Raw genomic sequence first — 22,427 nt, forward strand, 5'->3', positions numbered from 1 at the left:
GGAAGCAAAGAAAGAAATTTAAGACATGTCCTAGAAACATAAGTCGGTTCATACCACATGTAATGGTATATTTCAGGCAGAATAAATCCCGCCACATTTAATGGGGATCCAGAACCTCGGGTAGTGTGCTCCTACCATTCAAGTGAATAGCAGCTGAACTGCAATACAGTGGACAGAGCATTCTGCTTCCAGATACAAACATTTTAAATATTCTGGCACCAGTGCCACAAAAAGCTGAAATTAGGGTACCTGAAAATAAGTAATCAAAATCTAAGCCCCAGAAAACACCTTTAAACATTGGAGACAGTAGGCAACGTATGCCTACACCCCAAAAAATCTCAATCAAAAGACAAGATAGCACACTGCATTCAGGTGTTACCATAATTCACAGGTGAGTTTTCATAAGTTTACAACCTACCTATTCCCCTACACCATTTCCCTAACAAAATGCAACCAACAGCAATTTGAACACCAACCTGATCCTTCTGGAGTCTGCATCACCGACATCTCCACGACCTCAGAATTTGGCGAGGTTATTTTAGAGCTTTCCAATCGATTACTTTTTCTTTGCTTGGCATTTGCTGGGGTGCTAAACAATTCAGCCACACCTAGGAAAGAAGAGGGTTGAACAAAAAGACAGGTTAGTATAAAATAGCACCTTTAAAGTTATCCCCTATGCACAGAATAGAGAATAAAAGGTCACAGGGGGGTCCTAGTGCTGGGACCCCAACTAATACAGAGAACGAAAGTGCCACTGATGATGTGGCAGGGTGAGGATGTGCTCTATTCACATTCTATGGGACTGCTGGGGAGTATAGTTCTCAGGATCAGTAGGGGGTCCTGGTAGACAGAGCACCACCAGTAATTGGCCATTGTAAGGCAGTGCCTTTAAAGGGTTTCTGTCAACAGAAAAATAGTAATGTAGCTGGCTGACATTAGCGATGTGCTAATGTCAGCAGAACATAACTGTATGACTTCTCTACCTGCCGGCCGCCGCTAAATAATGACTTTTATAATATGCAAATTAGCCTCTAGGTGCTAGTTGGGCGTTGCTGCAGCACCTAGAGCAGGCATCCTCAAACTGCGGCCCTCCAGCTGTTGCAAAACTACAACTCCCAGCATGCCCGAACAGCCTACAGGTATCAGCCTACAGCAGGGCATTGTGGGATTTGTAGTTTTACAACAGCTGGAGGTCCGCAGTTTGAGGATGCCTGACCTAGAGGCTCCGTCCTCTCAACGTTTGACAACCTCGCAGCCCCGCGCAGTCCATTTTTTTATTGGGCGCAGGCGGTAAGGGACGGCAGCAGGAGAGCGCCCTTCACTCACTGCGCCTAATACTAAAACTGACGGTGCAGGCATGGGATTTGCGGGGCATGGAGGAGACCGAGGATGTCAATCACCTTTTGACAACTTTATTTAATGACAGAAACCCTTTAAAATAAAAAATAGAACTAAATAAATTATACCTTTACCCAAATCTATCCACTTCAGCACACTATCCTACAATGTTAATCCAGAATAAGTCAGAACCATAGTAATATTTACCAGAAAAGCTTTCATTGTGGTCAGTGTCAAGTTTTACAGCCCGGTTCCTCACAACTTTAGGGACATGTCCAGTTAGATTCACTACTCTTGTATGAGCTCTTCCAACAAGGATTGTGGCAGGAGAGTCTGCATGACCTGTGCTTGTCAGATCCTTATATTTTTTCAGTGGAGTCTGAAAACAGACAAATATTGTAATACTTACAACATACAGTTGAGAATTTGACAAAAGTAAACATTTTATTAGAGATTCTCTATCACACACACACCTTATGTTTTGATAGCTTTTTCGTAGGCACCACTTTCTGTACTGGTTTATTAATCTTCTTTGGGGTTTTGGCAACTCCAATTTTTACCACGTCAGCCCATGATTTAGACACTAAAAATATATACAAATAAATAATTTATTATTTTCAAATTGATCCCAAGAGCAAAAGTAATGTAGCCATTGTGTCTGCTAAGACTTACCAAGCAAGTTGGCTTCTGTGGCACCACTTCTCCTTCTAGAACGTATAAGTTCAAAAGCTTCAAGTTTTCTGCTTCTTCGAGGAGTTTTCTTCATTGAAAGAGATTTACGAGAGATCTTTGTCTGTAAAGCTGGTAGCTTACTTGGAACTTGTTCCTGTGGTGGAGTATTTATACGCGAAATAGAGAATCGACCCTTAATATATGGAGTAACAGGAGTGGCCGGAGTCGGCGTCTTGGCCACTGGGGACCTCTTGGCCGGGGTCTTTACTGTAGGCGTTTTCTTAGGAGTTACAGAAGGGGATTTGACTGGCGATTTTGAGGACGGAGATTTTTTAACTGGGGACCTCTTGGCCGGAGTCGGCGTCTTGGCCACTGGGGACCTCTTGGCCGGAGTCGGCGTCTTGGCCACTGGGGACCTCTTGGCCGGAGTCGGCGTCTTGGCCACTGGGGACCTCTTGGCCGGAGTCGGCGTCTTGGCCACTGGGGACCTCTTGGCCGGAGTCGGCGTCTTGGCCACTGGGGACCTCTTGGCCGGAGTCGGCGTCTTGGCCACTGGGGACCTCTTGGCCGGAGTCGGCGTCTTGGCCACTGGGGACCTCTTGGCCGGAGTCGGCGTCTTGGCCACTGGGGACCTCTTGGCCGGAGTCGGCGTCTTGGCCACTGGGGACCTCTTGGCCGGAGTCGGCGTCTTGGCCACTGGGGACCTCTTGGCCGGAGTCTTTACTGTAGGCGTTTTCTTAGGAGTTACAGAAGGGGATTTGACTGGCGATTTTGAGGACGGAGATTTTTTAACTAGGGGCGTCTTGGCCACTGGGGACCTCTTGGCCGGAGATGGCGTCTTGGCCACTGGGGACCTCTTGGCCGGAGATGGCGTCTTGGCCACTGGGGACCTCTTGGCCGGAGATGGCGTCTTGGCCACTGGGGACCTCTTGGCCGGAGATGGCGTCTTGGCCACTGGGGACCTCTTGGCCGGAGATGGCGTCTTGGCCACTGGGGACCTCTTGGCCGGAGATGGCGTCTTGGCCACTGGGGACCTCTTGGCCGGAGATGGCGTCTTGGCCACTGGGGACCTCCTGGCCACTGGGGACCTCCTGGCCACTGGGGACCTCCTGGCCGGAGATGGCGTCTTGGCCACTGGGGACCTCTTGGCCGGAGATGGCGTCTTGGCCACTGGGGACCTCTTGGCCGGAGATGGCGTCTTGGCCACTGGGGACCTCTTGGCCGGAGATGGCGTCTTGGCCACTGGGGACCTCTTGGCCGGAGATGGCGTCTTGGCCACTGGGGACCTCTTGGCCGGAGTCTTTACTAATGGCGTTTTCTTAAGAGTTAAGGAAGGAGATTTGCCTGGTGACTTTGAGGATGGAGAGTTTTTAACTGGCGTCATCTTAGTAGAGGTTGTGGATGGTGTTTTTGCTGGAGACTTCTTAGGCGGGGAGTTTTTCACAGGTGTTAAGCCAGCATTGGTCTTAGATACAGCTGGTGAGGTCTCTGAAACAGATCTTCTAGCTGGTGATGGACTTTTAGCAGATGGCTTGGCTGGGGAACCTTTCCCTGAAGACTTTCTTTCAGATTTTTCAAAGACCTCCTAATAAATAAGAGGGGAAAAAATATATAATTGTTGCTCAGCTGCACTGTGGTGTACAACATCCGATAAAGATTTCTGCATTGAGATATGAAATTCCATAAAGAATGAGCTGTTGGTGCTTACCCTTATAACAGAATGATTAAGGCCAAAGCTTTTGCGCATAACAGCACGTGGAGAGTTGAGAGACAGACTCCTTCGAGCAGGCGTGGCACCTTTTTTAAGGGGAGAGTTAGGAGGCAGCCTTTTATCAAAGAGCTCTGGACTAAGATGTCCCCCAAAAGAGACCCTCTTCCTTTTAGGTGGCGGATCTGGAAGGGAAAGCTCATCGCTTCTTCGTTTTCTTGGGGATTTCCTCGGTTCAGCTATTAAGAAAAAGCAACAAGTTGAACTAAACTGCAAAAAAATTTTTTTTTTGTACTCACCGTAAAATCCTTTTCTCGTAGTAGGCATTGGGGGACACAGAACCATGGTGCTGTGTCCCCCCAATGCCATGCACGAGAAATATGATCATTTCATACACAAAATTAGTTTTGCTCCTACTTTACAGCAGTACCAAGGCAAGGACACAATCATCCATGCGAATGTATCTAGTGCTGCAATCAGCCCTATTCACTTGAATGGACTGAACTGCATTACCAGGCACCAATACACAAGGATAGAAGTTGCTATATTAGGTACTGACGACACTGTTCTGCTGATCCGGGTGTACCCAGGTATAGGACCTTCCGAGGTTCACCCGGAAAGACTTAAAAAGGGGTTGTCAAATCCTATAAAATGTCCTTCCATACACCGGGCCACTGACCGCCACCTCTCCCCGTGCGCGGAGGCTAGGGCGTCCCCATCTGACATTGGCTGGACATTGTCAGACTGTAGGCACACATCCAAATGTTACACCTAGTCGCTGATTTAGTCAAATTTTGAGGAGGTATGAAATGCAGAGTAAGGGCTCATGCACATGAACATTTTTTGTGTTCTGTATACAGAACCATTCATTTCAATGGGTCCGCAAAAGCTCAGTTGCTCCGTTCTGTGACCCTGCAAAAATTATGAGACCTGTCCTATTCTTGTCTGTTTTTCGGACAAGAATAGGCATCTCTATAATGGGCCTCCTGTTCCATAAATTGCGAAAGGCACACAGGCAGCATTTTGCCTGATCCGCAATTTGCGAAAAGCAAAAACAGCACGGTCGTGTTCATGAAGATGCTCCAGCATTATTTCACGGGAAACAAATGTTTAAAAAGGGGTTGTCCGGGTTCAGAGCTGAACCCGGACATATCCCCATTTTCACCCAGTAGGCCCCCTTGACTTGAGCATCGGAGCAGTTCATGCTACGATGCTCTCCTTTGCCCTGTGCTAAAATTGCACAGGGCAAAGGCATTTTCTTGAGATCCGGTCAAGTACTGGGTTCTTAGGGCTGCCAGGCAGAGGCTTCCACCCAGCAGTGAGCCTGGCGAAGTCACCAACACTGATGGGCGGGCTTTAGCGCTGACCTAGCCTGTAAAACGGCTAGGGCAGCGCTAAAGCCCGCCCATCAGAACCGGTGATGTCACCGAACACACTGCTGGGCGGAAGCCTCCACCCAGCAGTATGTTATTGTAAATAAAAGAGCCTTGCTCTGCGCAGGGCAAGGGAGAGCATCAGAGCATGAAAAGCTCCAATGCCCTTGTCAGGGGGGCTGCCTGGGTGAAATTATGGGTATGTCCAGGTTCAGCTCTGAACCGGGACAACCCCTTTATTAAAACAGACAACTCTGGAGTGGTAACGCCCTTTAAGGTCCTATCAGTCAATAGTTTTTGGAAAGGTGTTTTCAGACGAGCAGAAAACATTGTACATATCTCCGCCAGAGATTAAAGGCCATGTACATCTTCGGTTGCCATTTCTTTTTTTATGATTGCATTTTAACTTATTTTAGGCTAAAAAAAAAAAAAAATTTAAATTGGTCTTTATCAAAAATATTCAACTGTTCTGTCACAAAGGGTTAACTGTTTACTTGCATGGTGCTTTTTTACTTTCACCTTATAGTAATTTAGAGATAAAGTTTATTAAATGACTGGTACAAACACTTAAACCACCATCTTATCAGTATAAGAATTGAGCTATAATGAGCATTTAAGAGGTCAGATCAGGAGTGTCAGTGTTTTAAAAAAAAAAGGGTACAATTGTAATTATTATTTTTTTTTATTTTTTTTAAGAGAGACAGACAGAGACATAGATATCTCTAAAAAAAAAAAAAAAATATTCACCTCCGTGGCAACGTTTCGGCTCTGTATACGAGCCTTTCTCAAGGCTACAGAGCCGAAACGTCGCCACTGCGGTGAATAAAGTATTTTTTTAAATTTTATTTTTGGAGTGCTGCCTTTTTCCTATCTATACCACGCGAAAAAAATAAACCAAAAAAGCCACGTGCATTCCGCATTTTTAAAAATGGCGAATCGCACAGTTTTTATTAATTTTTTTCTGTTTCGGCATTCACCACCTAGATTTTTTTTATATTTTAATAGTTTGGACTTTTCTGACGTGGCGATATGTAATATGTTTATTATTTATATATTTTTATATGTAAAATTGGGAAAAGGGGGTGATTTATACTTAATATTTTGGTGGGGTTTTTTTTTACACTTTTTATTTAATAACTATTTCCCCCCTTAGGGGCTAGAACCTGGGATCTTTCATCCCTTGTCCTATTCAGCCTGATAGATCTCTATCAGGGTGAATAGGACTTCACACTGTCCCTGCTGCTCTGTGCACACAGCATCAGGGACGTTACCATGGCAACCAGGGCTCATGTAGCGTCCTGGCTGCCATGGTAACTGATCGGAGCCCCAGGCTTACACAGCTGGGGCTCCGATCAGAAGCTGCAACTGCACCACCAATGAGGGGGAGGGGAGAGGTCCCTGTGGCCACTGCCACCAATGATTTTAATACTGGGGGGTTGGGAGGGGCCGGCGCACTGTGCCACCAATGTTTTTAATGGGATGGGGGGGGGGGGCACACTGCACCACCAATGATAATTACCTTTTTATACAGGAGGCGGGTACTGGCAGATCAGCGGCAGTTAACCCCTTAGGGCACCTGAGGGGTTAACTGCCGCTGATCGCAGCTCCCTGTCAGGGGCAGGGTGCCGGCAATGCGATTCTGCTGCCGGCACCCACCTCCTGTATTGTGTGTTAAAGACTGACTACTGTATATGGGACTCCAGACTTTCACCATTAGGCTACACAGAGCGGCGCCCAGCGATGTCTCAGGCTCTCAGCACTCACCATTAGTCCTGAGCGCCGCTCCGTTCGACCGCAGTGCCCCATTACTGTCTCCTCTCCTGCTCCACATGCTGCTGATTACTATCGGAGGAGACATCAGCTTCACTAGTGGGCGTTCCTTCTCACTGGCTGTAGCGCTGTCCAATCGCAGTGCAGGGAGAAGGAACGCCCACTAGTAAAGCTGATGTCTCCTCCCATTGCTCCGATAGTAAATCAGCAGCATGTGGAGCAGGAGAGGAGACAGTAATGGGGCACTGCGGGCGAACAGAGCGGCGCCCAGGACTAATGGTGAGTGCTAAGACATCGCTGGGCGCTGCTCTGTGTGGGAATAATCCTATCATTGGTGGCGCAGTGCGCCCGCCCCTCCTCCGTCCCGCTCTTCTCACTGGTGGCAGCGGCAGCAGCACAGGGGGAGGGAGGACAGCTTCCTTCTCCCCGTGCTGCTGAGAGAACATGAGCGCGCCGATAGCAGCGCGCTCATGCTCAGAGATACTAGACTGCGCAGAAGCGCAGCCCAGTATCGAAAAAACGGAAATCTGTTTTTTTTTTCAACTAAATGCAACCAGACATCGAAGGTTAATGCAAGAAGCAGCACAGAAAACAACATACCTGTACTTGTTTTAGCCTCGGTTACAGAAGGTTTATCTTGACTGGATTTTGGCGATTTGGATGCACTTATTCTTCCTTGAGTAGGAGATTTACCTCGAGGAGAGCTCCCTTGGTTCTTTAATACTGGCTGTTCAGGGACAGACTGAGGTGTTGAAGAGTCAGGTATTTTGGTGTTAGTAGGGGTAGAGAGTACCTGAGTAATTACTTGGCTTTGCTTTTTGCTTGAAGACCTTCTGGGAGATAGTTTCTCAACGCTTCCATTTACACTGGGAATAACCTGCTCCTCGGGCACTGACTGAGAAGCCCGTTTGCTAGGAGTTCTCCTTGTCTGTTCAAGCTCTTTAGCTGCTAAAGACTCCTTAGAGGAAGTTTTAGGACTCCTTGAGGGACTCTTTGAGGCCTCTCCGACTCTTCCAGTAGAAGCCGATCTTGATTTAACAACCTCCTTGGGACGTGTTACTGGGCTGTCACTTGATTGACTTCGTCTAGAAGTGCGCTTGGATTCAATAGAAGACTGGGAATTGTCTTGAATTTGAAGGCTTCTCTTTAGCGCTGTATTTTTTGGAGAGCTTCCTTTATCTTTCACGGGTGTTTTACCATTTTCTTTTTGAGCACCCACTTTACTTTTAAGCATTTCATACAATTCGCCAAAGGGGGACAGATCGTTTCTGGTCTCTGACGAAGCGGAAACCTGCAGCGATCGACGTGAATGCGTAGTTTTGGTGAGGTTTCCTTCAGATTTGCGTTGCGTTTTACTGGTTAGAGTTTCAATCCGCACAGTTTCATCTGTTTAAACAAAATATGAAAATACCCATCACCTCCTACATTTTTACATATTCATTTCTTACAGCCTCCCAATAACATGTATCCTTTTTCTATTATATAACCATTACCACCAATGTTCTGTGCAGCTCAATACTGGGCCTCTAGAACATACACACAGGACTCCTATGGTTCATTGTTCTACAGACGCCACAGATGTTGCAGTGTATATTAAAGGTAACAGAACCTTTTTTAATATAGTAATACAGAAACAGTACATGTAGAAATAAGATACATACTTATGTCTGAAGGTTGGTTACTTGCAAACACCTGGAAGAGAAAAAAATAAAAGTTTGTACTTCATGATTTTTTTCAAATGCTGTACAAAGTTCACTCACAATCAAATCACCTACCTTAAAGGTTTCAGAATCAAGCCCTGTTGATCTCCGTTTTCCTTGCTTTGCAGGGTTTTTTTCAAATCTGTTAACATAGTACATCATCATACAATGCTCTTTCATCTTTTTTTGTCACCATTAGGAAATGAACTGTGCATTAGGTTTACCTGAATGAGCGATCGATAATTGTGATTACATCTCCGTGCTTGAGGTGTACTGGCCGTTTAACAACGTTTCCGTTGAGCCGAGTTGGGTTCACTGAGCTTAAGTTGGTAACAAATACCTACAGAGAAATAAGAACCTTGTCTTTAAAACCTTTTAAGAGTCTACAAGTATAAAATGTGCCTCAGACAGCAAGCGCCCACCAAGAAATTCAAGACTTTCAAATGCTTACAAGATGTATGCTTAGAGGAAAAGCCAGATTTCCAGCTGAGAAGTTCTTGAACTTTGGAATATACTTTGCTTAAAAAATCTCTTGACATTTACTAAACATTTAAAAACCAAATTTCAAAAACAAACTTTAACCACATTTTAAAATGTCAAATACATATATAGTGCTGTTGACCATGCTACCCTGAGCAGGAAACATTAGCCTTTAGTAAAAAGTGTCTCCCCATTTTGAAGATATTTTTCCCCTTGAATCTCGGCACCACATATTTAAAACCGGAGCGACTAGTCAGAGGTGTGGCCAGTCACTCCTCTCTTGCCAAGGGTGGTTTATCCAACTCTGTGACAATGCCGCTCACAGACTTTAGCTGCAGAATGATTTTTGCAAGAACTGGGATTTGTTGCGAGACTACGCTGCATCACAGCTACAACATTACAGTGTGAGTGAGACACTGCCGAGAAGAGTTGAAGCCCAGCAGCTGCCTAGGAAAACAGGAGTGACTGGCCATACCTCTGTGGTGCCAAGATTTAAGAGGGACACGTCTCCAAATTTGGGGTACCCATATTAATAAAAACAAAAAGGTGCCATGCGCTCAAGGGAGCATGGCCAACAACACTATATACGCATGACTTATTTGGTGACGGGGGCTATTTAAAAAGGCTGTCCCCCTTTGCAGTTTCCACAGCGAGATGGGACTAAGCACCGGCCCCGGGTGACAAGGCTAATGGAAACAGCCAAACACTGTTTTTATCAAGGGGGTTCTCCAGGAATTTGATGACCTATCCTCAAGATCGGTGATTAATATTAGATCTGAGGGAGTCCGACTCGCGGGATCAGTTGTACGAGTCCACTGGGGAGGTTCGGCAAGCGCTGTGGTCTCTTCACAACTACATTGTACAGCGGCTGTGCTTAATATTGGAGCTCAGCCCCACTAACTTGAATGGGCCTGCGCTGCACTTAGGCCATGTGACCCATGTACAGATATGTCGCTGGCCTAGGAAGAGGCCTTGCCACTCATGGAGAACTGCAGCCTCTTTGAACAGCTAAGAGGCGGGGGTGATGGGAGTTGAATACCCCAGATCTGATATTGATGACCCAGACTGAAGATAGGGCACCAATATCAAATTCCACAGATAACCCCCATCCATTATAGTAAATAGGAGCTACACAGACTACATAGGAGAACAAGCTAAGCTGCTTCTGTAATTCTTGAGAGCTTGTTCTAGTATGCGGTTTGCGTACCTTCCATTTGCTACAATAGGAGTTATGAAAAAAATAAATGCTCGCTCAGCTGTTTCCATTCACCCAGCCACCTGTGCCCGGCACGTAGTCCCATTTCGCAGTGAAAACACCAAATGTGGGACAACCCCGTTAATCCAGGAGCACAGTTCACCAACTCTGGCTCTGTGCTCACCACAGCTGAGCCTTCTGTCAGAGGTAAAGAAGAATGACTGACAGTCGTAGTATTCAGTCTCCTGATGGCCTACGCCATGGCCAAAAAAATGTTACTTGCATTAATACACTGTAGCAAGTGATCAGCCCTGGAAATTCTTGCTGCTAGTGTCTAGCATTCAGTGGTTTGACTATACTGGACTCAACGGTACAGTCTCATACAATAATCCATTACTTACCTCTCCACTGTCCTTGACTTCAACTTTACAGTGTTCTTTGGAGACATGTGGCAGCTGAATGCGGATGTCACACTCTGTTTTTCTGTAACGTAAGGAGCAGGGATTAGAGTCATCTCAGCATCTTGAGGGCACGATGGTATTAGGATATAAAAAACAAAGGCGTACCTTCCAAACAAGCACGATGTTGCCGTCAATGGAAAGTGAGTTCCATCTGTACCATTTCTTTTTATTACAACTATTTCACCGTGTAGAGGCATCTTCACAACAAACTTACCTAAAAGAGAAACAAAAACACTAATTAACTGAACTGTTCATGACCAGACATATACTGTATGAGATCTGCAGTGATACTGTGCTAATGACTACAAGTGGCTTATAACGAGCACATGTCTAAGGCTACTTTCACACTAGCGTTCGGGTGTCCGCTCGTGAGCTTCCGTCCAGCCCTGATGCAGTCTGAATGGATGCGGATCTGCTCAGACTGCATCAGTCTGGCGGCGTTCAGCCTCCGCTCCGCTCGCCTCCGCACGGACAGCTGAACGCTGCTTGCAGCGTTCGGGTGTCCGCCTGGCCGTGCGGATCCGTCCAGACTTACAATGTAAGTCAATGGGGACGGATCCGTTTGAAGATGCCACAATATGGCTCAATCTTTAGGCGGATCCGTCCCCCATTGACTTTACATTGAAAGTCTGGACGGATCCGTACGAGGCTATTTTCACACTTAGCTGTTATATGCTAAAATAATGCAGACGGATTCGTTCTGAACGGAGCCACCGTCTGCATTAATATGATCGGATCCGTTCAGAACGGATCCGATCGAACGCTAGTGTGAAAGTAGCCTAAAGCTGGTCATACGTGAAGTAAACATTGGCCGTGTCCTCAGTTCTGGTCCATGTGACTCCAAATGCCACATAGGCCCAGATTAATAAAACTTGCAATTTGCCATTTTTTAGTCACCTTGTCCTGACAAAAATTAGGATCGGACTGTTTATTATGGTCCAGACGTTACATAAAATGCAGAATGCACACAGCTTTTTTGGCGTTTTTTCCCCGCATGATATCGAGTATCGCAATACTTTTTTTATGGTATCGAAATCGAATCAAAATTTTGGTATCGTGACAACCCTAGGTAAGGCTACTTTCACACTTGCATTCTTTTCCGCCATTGAGTTCTGTCCTAGGGGCTCTATACCGGAAAAGAACTGATCAGTTTTATCCTAATGCATTCTGAATGGAGAGCAATCCATTCAGCCTTTTTGCCTTTCCAGGACGGAGATAAAACCGAAGCATGCTGCGGCATTATCTCCGGCTAAGATTCCGGAACACTTGCCGGAATGGCAGCATTTTTTCCCCATTGAAATGCTTTAATGCCGTATCCGGCCCCGAGTGTTCCAGCAAAACAGATCCGCTTTTGCAGTCTGCACATGCTCAGTCCAGAAAAAATGTGAAAAAAAAAAAAAATGCCAGATCAGATTTTCCGGATGACACCGGAGAGACGAACCCGGCATTTCAATGCATTTGTCATACGAATCAGGATCCTGATCCGTCTGACAAATGCCATCAGTTTGCATACGTTTGACGGATCCGGCAGACAGTTCCGGTGACGGAACTGCCTGCCCGAATCCTCTGCCGAAAGTACCCTAAGACATGTCTCTTTCATTATACCGTAATTATATGCATTTTAAATTTGCCGACAAAATTTTATTTGGCTCCCAAATTTTTCAGGTTAAGAGCCAATGACTCCTTGATATTTTTTTAGTCTGGAGCGCTGGTTTTGCGGATCCGCAAAACACCTACGGACGTGTGAATGGACCCTTAGGCTCATTTCACACTGTCCCGGCAGAGAACAGCCTGCCGAAGCTCTCTGGATCCAGGACTGCCAGATGGTCGTGGAATGACCATCAGCCCCATTAACTATAATGGGGTTCGCAAGAGATCCATTCTTTGCCAGCAGATATGCCAGGACCAGCAGTTTTTGTCCAGCGTTGTCTGCTGGCCCAAACATTTCATTGTGGATACATTATACAAAAGTGAAAACCACACTTAGGTGCTCACATGACCAAAATAACAAAAGGTATACAAATTACAAAGTCACTGATACTCTCAAATAGCACCAAGAAATTACAATTACTCCCCCACAGAACTAAGCTCTATACAAGCATTTAAAAAATGAATAATGGCAGCTGCTTAAACAATTCTCCCCCACTTGTCGAGCAAGGTACACACATCTAAGACAGTCAGGAAATGTTGTACAAGTCACGCGTGTCTGAATTGTGCTGCATTTTCACCAGTATATCGGCCCCGATGCCTTCAGTCTGCAGGCCTGTGACACCTTTCTTAACCACCTCCGGACTGCCTAACGCAGATGTGCGGTCCGGAGGTGGCAGCCCTGCGCAGAGTCACGCATATATGCGTCATCTCGCGAGGGCCGGGATTTCCTGTGAACGCGCGCACACAGGCGCGCGCGCTCACAGGAACGGAAGGTAAGCGAGTGGATCTCCAGCCTGCCAGCGGCGATCGCTCGCTGGCAGGCTGGAGATCCGAATTTTTTTAACCCCTAACAGGTATATTAGACGCTGTTTTGATAACAGCGTCTAATATACCTCCTACCTGGTCCTCTGGTGGTCCCTTTTGTTAGGATCGACCACCAGAGGACACAGGTAGGTCAGTAAAGTCGCACCAAACACTACACTACACCCCCCCCCCCCCGGTCACTTATTAACCCTTTATGAACCATTGATCACCCCCCTGTCATTGATCACCCCCCTGTCAGGCTTCATTCAGACGTCCGCATGATTTTTACGGATCCATGGATCGGATCCGCAAAACACATGCGGACGTCTGAATGGAGCCTTACAGGGGGGTGATCAATGACAGGCGGGTGATCACCCATATAAACTCCATGATCACCCCCCTGTCATTGATCACTCCCCTGTAAGGCTCCATTCAGACGTCCGCATGATTTTTACGGATCCATGGATCGGATCCGCAAAACACATGCGGACGTCTGAATGGAGCCTTACAGGGGGGTGATCAATGACAGGCGGGTGATCACCCATATACACTCCCTGATCACCCCCCTGTCATTGATCACCCCCCTGTAAGGCTCCATTCAGACGTCCGCATGTGTTTTGCGGATCCGATCCATGGATCCGTAAAAATCATACGGACGTCTGAATGGAGCCTTACAGGGGGGGTGATCACCCTGATCACCCCCTGTCATTGATAACCCCCCTGTAAGGCTCCATTCAGACGTCCGCATGTGTTTTGCGGATCCGATCCATGTATCCGTAAAAATCATACGGACGTCTGAATGGAGCCTTACAGGGGGGTGATCACCCATATAGACTCCCTGATCACCCCCCTGTAAGGCTCCATTCAGACGTCCGCATGTGTTTTGCGGATCCGATCCATGGATCCGTAAAAATTATACGGACGTCTGAATGGAGCCTTACCAGGGGGGTGATCAATGACAGGGGGGTGATCCGGGAGTCTATATGGGTGATCACCCCCCTGTCATTGATCACCCCCCCCCCCCTGTAAGGCTCCATTCAGACATTTTTTTTGCACAATTTAGCGGAAATTTTTTGTTTGTTTTTGTTTTTTCTTACAAAGTCTCATATTCCACTAACTTGTGTCAAAAAATAAAATCTCACATGAACTCGCCATACCCCTCACGGAATCCAAATGCGTAAACATTTTTAGACATTTATATTCCAGACTTCTTCTCACGCTTTAGGGCCCCTAAAAAGCCAGGGCAGTATAAATACCCCACATGTGACCCCATTTCGGAAAGAAGACACCCCAAGGTATTCCGTGAGGAGCATGGCGAGTCCATGAAAGATTGAAATTTTTGTCCTAAGTTAGCGGAAAGTGAGACTTTGTGAGAAAAAAACAAAAAAATAAAAATAAAAATCAATATCCGCTAACTTATGCAAAAAAATAAAAAAAATTCTAGGAACTCGCCAGCCCCTCATTGAATACCTTGGGGTGTCTTCTTTCCAAAGTGGGGTCACATGTGGGGTATTTATACTGCCCTGGCTTTTTAGGGGCCCGAAAGTGTGAGAAGAAGTCTGGGATCCAAATGTCTAAAAATGCCCTCCTAAAAGGAATTTGGGCCGCTTTGCGCATCTAGGCTGCAAAAAAGTGTCACACATCTGGTATCGCCGTACTCAGGAGAAGTTGGGCAATGTGTTTTGGGGTGTCATTTTACATATACCCATGCTGGGTGAGAAAAATATCTTGGTCAAATGCCAACTTTGTATAAAAAAAATGGGAAAAGTTATCTTTTGCCAAGATATTTCTCTCACCCAGCATGGTTATATGTAAAATGACACCCCAAAACACATTCCCCAACTTCTCCTGAGTACGGCGATACCAGATGTGTGACACTTTTTTGCAGCCAAGGTGGGCAAAGGGGCACATATTCCAAAGTGCACCTTTCGTATTTCACCGGTCATTTTTTACACATTTCGATTGCAAAGTTCTTCTCACACATTTGGGCCCCTAAATTGCCAGGGCAGTATAACTACCCCACAAGTGACCCCATTTTGGAAAGAAGACACCCCAAGGTATTCCGTGAGGGGCATGGCGAGTTCCTAGAGTTTATTTTTTGTCGCAAGTTAGTGGAATATGAGACTTTGTAAGAAAAAAATAAAAATAAAAAATCATCATTTTCCGCTAAGGCTACTTTCACACTAGCGTTCGATCGGATCCGATCATAATAATGCAGACGGAGGCTCCGTTCAGAACGGATCCGTCTGCATTATTTTAGCATATAACAGCTTAGTGTGAAAATAGCCTCGTACGGATCCGTCCAGACTTTCAATGTAAAGTCAATGGGGGACGGATCCGCCTGAAGATTGAGCCATATTGTGGCATCTTCAAACGGATCCGTCCCCATTGACTTACATTGTAAGTCTGGACGGATCCGCACGGCCAGGCGGACACCCGAACGCTGCAAGCAGCGTTCAGCTGTCCGCCTGTCCGTGCGGAGGCTGAACGCCGCCAGACTGATGCAGTCTGAGCGGATCCGCTCCATTCAGACTGCATCAGGGCTGGACGGCTGCGTTCGGGTCCGCTCGTGAGCCCCTTCAAACGGAGCTCACGAGCGGACCGACGAACGCTAGTGTGAAAGTAGCCTAACTTGTGACAAAAAATAAAAAGTTCTATGAACTCACTATGCCCATCAGCGAATACCTTAGGGTGTCTACTTTCCGAAATGGGGTCATTTGTGGGGGTTTTCTACTGTCTGGGCATTGTAGAACCTCAGGAAACATGATAGGTGCTCAGAAAGTCAGAGCTGCTTCAAAAAGCGGAAATTCACATTTTTGTACCATAGTTTGTAAACGCTATAACTTTTACCCAAACCATATTTTTTTTGCCCAAACTTTTTTTTAATCAAAGACATGTAGAACTATAAATTTAGCGAAAAATTTATATATGGATGTCGTTTTTTTTGCAAAATTTTACAGCTGAAAGTGAAAAATGTCTTTTTTGCAAAAAAATCGTTACATTTCGATTAATAACAAAAAAAGTAAAAATGTCAGCAGCAATAAAATACCACCAAATGAAAGCTCTATTAGTGAGAAGAAAAGGAGGTAAAATTCATTTGGGTGGTAAGTTGCATGACCGAGCGATAAACGGTGAAAGTAGTGTAGTGCCGAAGTGTAAAAAGTGCTCTGGTCATGAAGGGGGTTTCAGCTAGCGGGGCTGAAGTGGTTAAAGAGCCCCTGCATTCTGGTTTATATAAGAGGGACCCCTAGGAAGAGGGCCACTCTGCTAAGACATTCACATGCCATGATAGGGCCTGCCTTCATGAGACAATCCAGGAAGAGGTATCCGGGGGCCGAATACTGATTGCAGGGGTCCTGTCCCTTAAGGGGACATGGCCCTCATGCCGTCTACATAGGGTAATCACAGCTTTGTCTAGGTCGCCTGAACTTACTCCTACTATTAGGCAAAAATACTTTCCACCCTTGGCCGACCCTGCTGCACACGTGCTCCATAACCAGTGCACTGGTTAGCAGAGGCCACGTGGGCAGCCACCCCCCACCCCGCGAGAGTGCTGACAGTCTATGTATGGAGTCTTATCTACAGTGACCGGCCTGTCACAACACCACGCACATGTCTAAAGCCTTCAAATCCTCTTCCAGGACTGAGCATGTGCCAGGCAGCACCCATGATGGCCACAGCCGGACCCTGCCGACAGCACCTGTTACCTACCCCCTCTACCAGGCCCCCTATGATCACCAACCTACTGAAAACTACAACTCTCAACAACTGGCCCCCCATGGACCACAAAAGTAAACTATGGGCAGACGGTGACAGCAGGCCACAATAGTGAGCTGCCACCTTACATGACATCTCAGTGACTGTAGATGGGCAAGTGACCATCGCGGCCTTCTACTGGCTGCTCCACCGTAACCAGGTGTTGTGATCTGCACGACAGAGATGCAGCGGTGGCCATGCAAGGAACCAGAGGGACACGGGGACCAGGTGATGGTCCTACCACAGAGACCCCCACTGATCACAAGAAGCCTGTGTCCCAATTCCCCCCTCCCAAAGAGAACGGAGCGGCCAGTCGGGCACGTGCTAAGCATCTCCATTCATTTCTAAGGGAGTTTTAGGGATACCCAAGTACAGCACCCGGCTATAGCCAAAACTGCCATAGTGACTGACAGCAGCTGCCTGACACATACTAGCGGTAAGACATCAATGTCTCAGGCGGTAATACCTCTTTAAATAGGTTGTGTTGAGGTGGGCATTTTCAGCAAACCACCCACCTCTAAGGCAGACCTGCAAAAGGACCCCTACTTACCTGGGATGGCTCCCCGCTATGCTTCTCACTCTACCACTTTGACACCGCTGCAGCCAATCGCTGGCCTTAGCAGTGACCAGCTCCCCTTACGTCATGTCCTCTGTGGCCAAAAATGGTAGGTAACATCCTGGCATCGTAGCAGTGGCCGGTGAGCGAAGCAGCACCGGGAAGCAGGTGTGCCCAAGATTTGCACAACTACTACCCCAAATGTGGACAACCCCTTTAAGGCCTCATGGAAACAAACATTTTTTTTTTTCCACCCACGTGCTTTCCTCATTTTTTGCACACAGGCCCATTACTTTCCAGGGGGCCCTGCACACATCTAAGAGAGAGGGGTCGGCGACCACAAGTCACCATGTCTGCAGATGTGATGGAGACCTCGCTGTCCATGGTGTTGAAACGTCAGGTAACATGCGGGACGTAGAAGGCGGTGTGCAGCATGTAGATGAACAGCTGGAGAGCCACAACTCCCACCATGCACTGACAGCTGCAGACTGGGAGTTGTAGTTCACAGGAGCACACTCCTACCATCCTCTCAGTATCAGCTCCTACTGTATACACCGCTACAGGCGAGCTCTGTCCCAGTGTGAATTCACCCCTGCGCGAACTATGCGGCTTCCCCACCCCCCAGGGAGACTTCCCGCTGACCTCAAGGCCCAGCAACGAACTTAGAAACCTTCTGGTTCCGCCCGCTTGCCGTACAAGAACCTCACGTAGAGGACGTGGTGACAGACCCAGAGCTCACACAAATTGGCGGGCTCCCTGCCACCTCATAACAGAGCAGCTTTCCTCCCGCCCTCGCCCGCCGACACTGACCTGAGCAGTCTAGAAAGCTTTACGATGCGGATCGCTCAGTCCATTAATGAGGAGAGAGCCTTAAGCCGCTGCCGCCGGGCTACACCGATCTCAGCAGCCCCGCTGTCCGTTACTAGCAATCGGCGCCTTCACGGAATCCACCACACGCATGCGCGTCGTCGGTGCCAAATGTTTGGCCGCAATCCCGCGCCTTGCCGAATCCTTCCGCCCGCTCGCTTTTTCCACCGGACAACTCGACCCTGGCGCGACGGTGCCTCGCGGAGCCGTCTCGGGATAAACGCCTGCGCTCTCCTCTAGCGCTAGCCGGCGTGACCGCGGTCGATAAGGTCCAACAGAGACGAAAGGGGGGCTTCTTTCCGGCGAACTATTTGACGCGGCGCAGGGATACCACGAATATGTATGAAGTTTAAAAAATGTTCGAAAAACAGCGCGAAGGTCGGTGATTGGGCAGGCTCGCCCCACGTGAGCGGAGGTGCGGCCAATCAGCTTCGTGGGTGGGCGTGCTCGAAGGAGGGGAGAAAAGGCGCGCAGTCTCCTCAAACAAAGACGCGGAGGGCTTCATTATGGCGGCAAAATAGCGTGTGTGAGGGAAAAAAAAAAAAAAAAAACAATACAAACGTTTCGCTGTGTTTCCCTTAAATCCTGAAATAGATTCATAACCGAAATACTCTAACTAAAAAACACTGTAGCGTCTTTAATCGCCCTGGTGTTTTTAGTGTGTATGGTGGACGATAGTCCCGTCTATAATGGGACCTCGTGCATCATTTACATCTGTAACGTACGTGCCGATGGTTTGATGTTAGAGCTCGGTCGTTTGTGACAGGAAAAAAGAGGGAAAGCGGAAGGCAGACATGTTTGTTGTGAGAGCCGCGCATGATAGGCTGTCTGATGGGAGACGGAGCAGGAATGGTGCAGCAACTGACTGCAAATAAACCACACGGACCATACATAAAACAATTCTGCAATAGAGTTGCAGTGTGTAAATAAATGTGGTGAGATGCTCAGGTACTTCAATACCAGTAAATGGAGATAGAGCTCATTCTGGGTTTTTTTTGGGTGGCAGATAAGCAAAAACAGCAATTCTCACATTTTTTTAAAATTGCATCAGGGATAACTATATAGGCTGGGTCGTTATGGATGCGGTGATACCAAATAAAAAAATGTGTGTTTTTAACTTAGATTTAAATTAAACGTAATTTAAAAAAACAAACACTAATTAGTCCCACAAGGGGACTTTGACATGCGAACCTCTAATCGCTTACATGATACACGGTACTCCTTGTAGTGCAGTGTATTATGCTATATCGCTATCACATACCTCCCAAATGTTTGGACTGTCGAAGAGGGACTCTTATGATTCACTGTGCAAGATCAATTTTTCCTGCCTATCTATACACTTCAGTAGTTTTCTTTTACACAATAGCGTAAAAATAGAAATGTCTAAAATCCAAATTGCATCCAAGTAATGAAATAATATACGAGGTGTGCTCCCTAATATACAGAGAGGAACCAGACAATTTTTGGATCAATATTGTGAATGTAGTAATACAAATCTATACCTCAGATCAAAAAGAGGGACATAGGAGCAAAGAGGGACTTGGGTCAAAACTTGGCTCCACGGTTATTTTGCATGGTAATGTCTGATGGAGGAAGCCCCCTCTATCTGAAACCACTTAGATGCTGCAGTCGCTATTGACGATGTCATCTAAGGGGTTATACGACCAGGATCGGTGCTCCTGCAGATCTACACCATTTGAGCAGGAGCCTGCCTGCCATGAGAGAGTCTGTTCTTGTAATGGCCGTCACACGGCCATTTTTAGAGCCAATTGAAATCAATGGAACGCAAAAAACGCAATGTAAATGGAAAAAATAAAAAACTTGTGTGCATGAGGCCTAAGGCATCTTCTTTGACCTTTCTTTTGATCCATCAGAGGAACAGAAAAATGAAATCCGTTACGATCAGTTAGTGTCCCCTCCATCATGTATCTACTATTTTGGATGGAAGAATACTTTTTTTTTACCGGACTGTGCAGCATACAAGAAAGAAGTGTGCTGCATTTTAGTTTCCTTTTTTTTCTAACATATACGTCAAACAGAGGCTTAAAACGTGATGTGATCCGTCTTTTAAAAATAAATTTCACCTCTTCTGACGGATCGGAATTGAATGCTAAACGCTGACGTGAACGAGCCCTTGCTTTTTAAAATTATGAAAATAATGAAAAGCACAGCAGTCGTTCTTGTTAGCGAAAGCAGCAGATTACCAGAGACAGATTTTACTAACAAATCTGCAGGTGCTCACGAAATTGTGTCTATGAGATCAAAAGGCAAGTGCTCTGCGGCATGAAACTAGGAGATAAAAATGGAGTCCTCAGTAGCTGATATGTTTTAAAGGAAATCTGTCACCAACCTACCAGCATGTTTTTAAAGAGCAGGAGGAGCTGAGCAGATTGATATATAATTTTGGGGTAACATGTTCAGTATAACTTTTATATTTATTAATGGAAATCTCTGTCCATTCTAGGCTTAGGAGTCCAGGGCTCGGAGTGACTCAATGATTAACAGTATTCCCTCATATAACAGCATATGAGATGGGAGTCTGAGGTAGGCAGCAGCAGGGGGACAGGCAGCATTGAAACCGTCACTCAGGATAGGTCATCAATATCAGATTAGCAGGGTCTGACTCCCAGAACCCCTGCAGATCAACTGTTTGAAGAGAACGCCTGTGAGCACGCTGCATTCTTTTCACTGTTTACCTGCTCGCCATTGACACTGGAGCGGTGAGCAGGTGTGATTACAGCACCTTCTCACTTGAATGGGACAGAGTGTACTGTATTTTATGGACTATAAGACGCCCTTTTTTTATCCCAAAAGTGAGGGAAAAGTGGTAGTGCATCTTGTAGTCTGAATGCTAATGACTGCTTCCATTATGGAACAAATCATCAGTAGTGATAGCCTTGCGGTTCGCCTGGCGGTCGGTAAGCGGTGAACTTTCTGCGTTTGCGATCCGCCGAACATGCGAACATATGGCAATGTCCGCGCGCGCCATATTCTTTTGCATTGCGCCAAACCTTGACCAATGACACATCCATCAGGTGGGACAGGACAGCCAATTAAGATGTTTCAGCACATGGACACACCCCCAACCCTATAACAGAACCCGATCTGGCGGCCATTTTACATTATGTGTTTTGCCAGTGTAGGGAGAGGTTGCATTTTGGAGCAGGGACAGGCTGTTAGGAACTTAGGGACACCAAACTCTAGCTAATAGGGCCACAAAAGTCCTTTTAAGGACTGCTAACTGTGCTATCGATAGGTGTGATATACTTATACTTTCTAACATAGAAAGTATATTATAGTGCATTTGTATGCTTCCAGAAAATACTGATTGAGGGCTGCGATCTATCAGCTTCCACAAAATAGTGAATTACGTTTTCCATATACCTGCGTCCACAAATTTACTGCTTGAGGGTGATATACCAGCTTCAACTAACAACTGATTGAGGCCTGCCATATATCATCTTCCACAAATACTGCTCTTCTCTAGAAACTTTGGCACAGGGTCATTTTGCAAATGACAGGCAGAGGAAGAGACAGGCAAATACGCAGGGGTGGTAGGGGTCGGGCAGGTGCACCAGGCTGGAGCCTAAGTGGGAAGTTGGAGAAGGTGCGCCCGATTATGTCAAAGGACGCACCAGAGTTGGTTGAGTGGCTCACTCAGCCTTCCGTTTCTGCACCCTCCTCATCCTCTGTATCTGCACCCTCTTCACTCTCTGCTGTTTGCACACCCAAAGACACCACCACCATAGCCCCTACACTCGAGTCAGAGGATATATTTCCCATCCATTCCCAGACCTTACTGATGCGCAGCCATTCTTGGCATCGGATCAGGAAGAGGAGGTAGCAACGGCCTCCACCCAGCAGTCTGACAACAGTACCCAGATCAGCCCAAGGAGAGTGGTCTCCGCTGTTGCTGCCTACTCCGATATCTCTAATGTCAGTGGTGGTGAAGGTGACGATGATGACGTGTCGATGGACGTCACATGGATGCCCAGAAGAGAGGAAAAGGAGGGGAGCTCAGAGGGAGAGACGGAGCAGCAGATAAGGAGGAGAAGTCGGCAGAACTCGCAGTGCACAGGAGGCAAAAAGCAGACTGC

The 22,427-nt window shown here is 46.8% G+C and overlaps 1 protein-coding gene across 1 annotated transcript in view; it reads right to left on the reverse strand.

The window, feature by feature from the left end:
• The window catches only part of LOC122942391 (serine/arginine repetitive matrix protein 2-like), a 38,567-nt gene extending 20,120 nt beyond the window's left edge, over positions 1–18,447 (reverse strand). The window contains exons 1-12 of the mRNA XM_044299982.1: positions 18,274–18,447; positions 10,803–10,911; positions 10,638–10,719; positions 8,786–8,901; positions 8,637–8,703; positions 8,523–8,553; positions 7,462–8,247; positions 3,719–3,957; positions 2,011–3,595; positions 1,812–1,921; positions 1,546–1,717; positions 477–608 (exon numbers count right to left, since the gene is read on the reverse strand). Of these exons, the coding sequence (XP_044155917.1) occupies positions 477–608; positions 1,546–1,717; positions 1,812–1,921; positions 2,011–3,595; positions 3,719–3,957; positions 7,462–8,247; positions 8,523–8,553; positions 8,637–8,703; positions 8,786–8,901; positions 10,638–10,719; positions 10,803–10,894 (3,412 nt within the window). The 5' untranslated portion in view covers positions 10,895–10,911; positions 18,274–18,447. The remainder of the gene's footprint in view (positions 1–476; positions 609–1,545; positions 1,718–1,811; positions 1,922–2,010; positions 3,596–3,718; positions 3,958–7,461; positions 8,248–8,522; positions 8,554–8,636; positions 8,704–8,785; positions 8,902–10,637; positions 10,720–10,802; positions 10,912–18,273) is intronic.
• Positions 18,448–22,427: the final 3,980 nt, after the last annotated feature.

Source organism: Bufo gargarizans, chromosome 6 (genome assembly GCF_014858855.1).
Source record: "Bufo gargarizans isolate SCDJY-AF-19 chromosome 6, ASM1485885v1, whole genome shotgun sequence".
Lineage (NCBI taxonomy): Eukaryota > Metazoa > Chordata > Amphibia > Anura > Bufonidae > Bufo > Bufo gargarizans.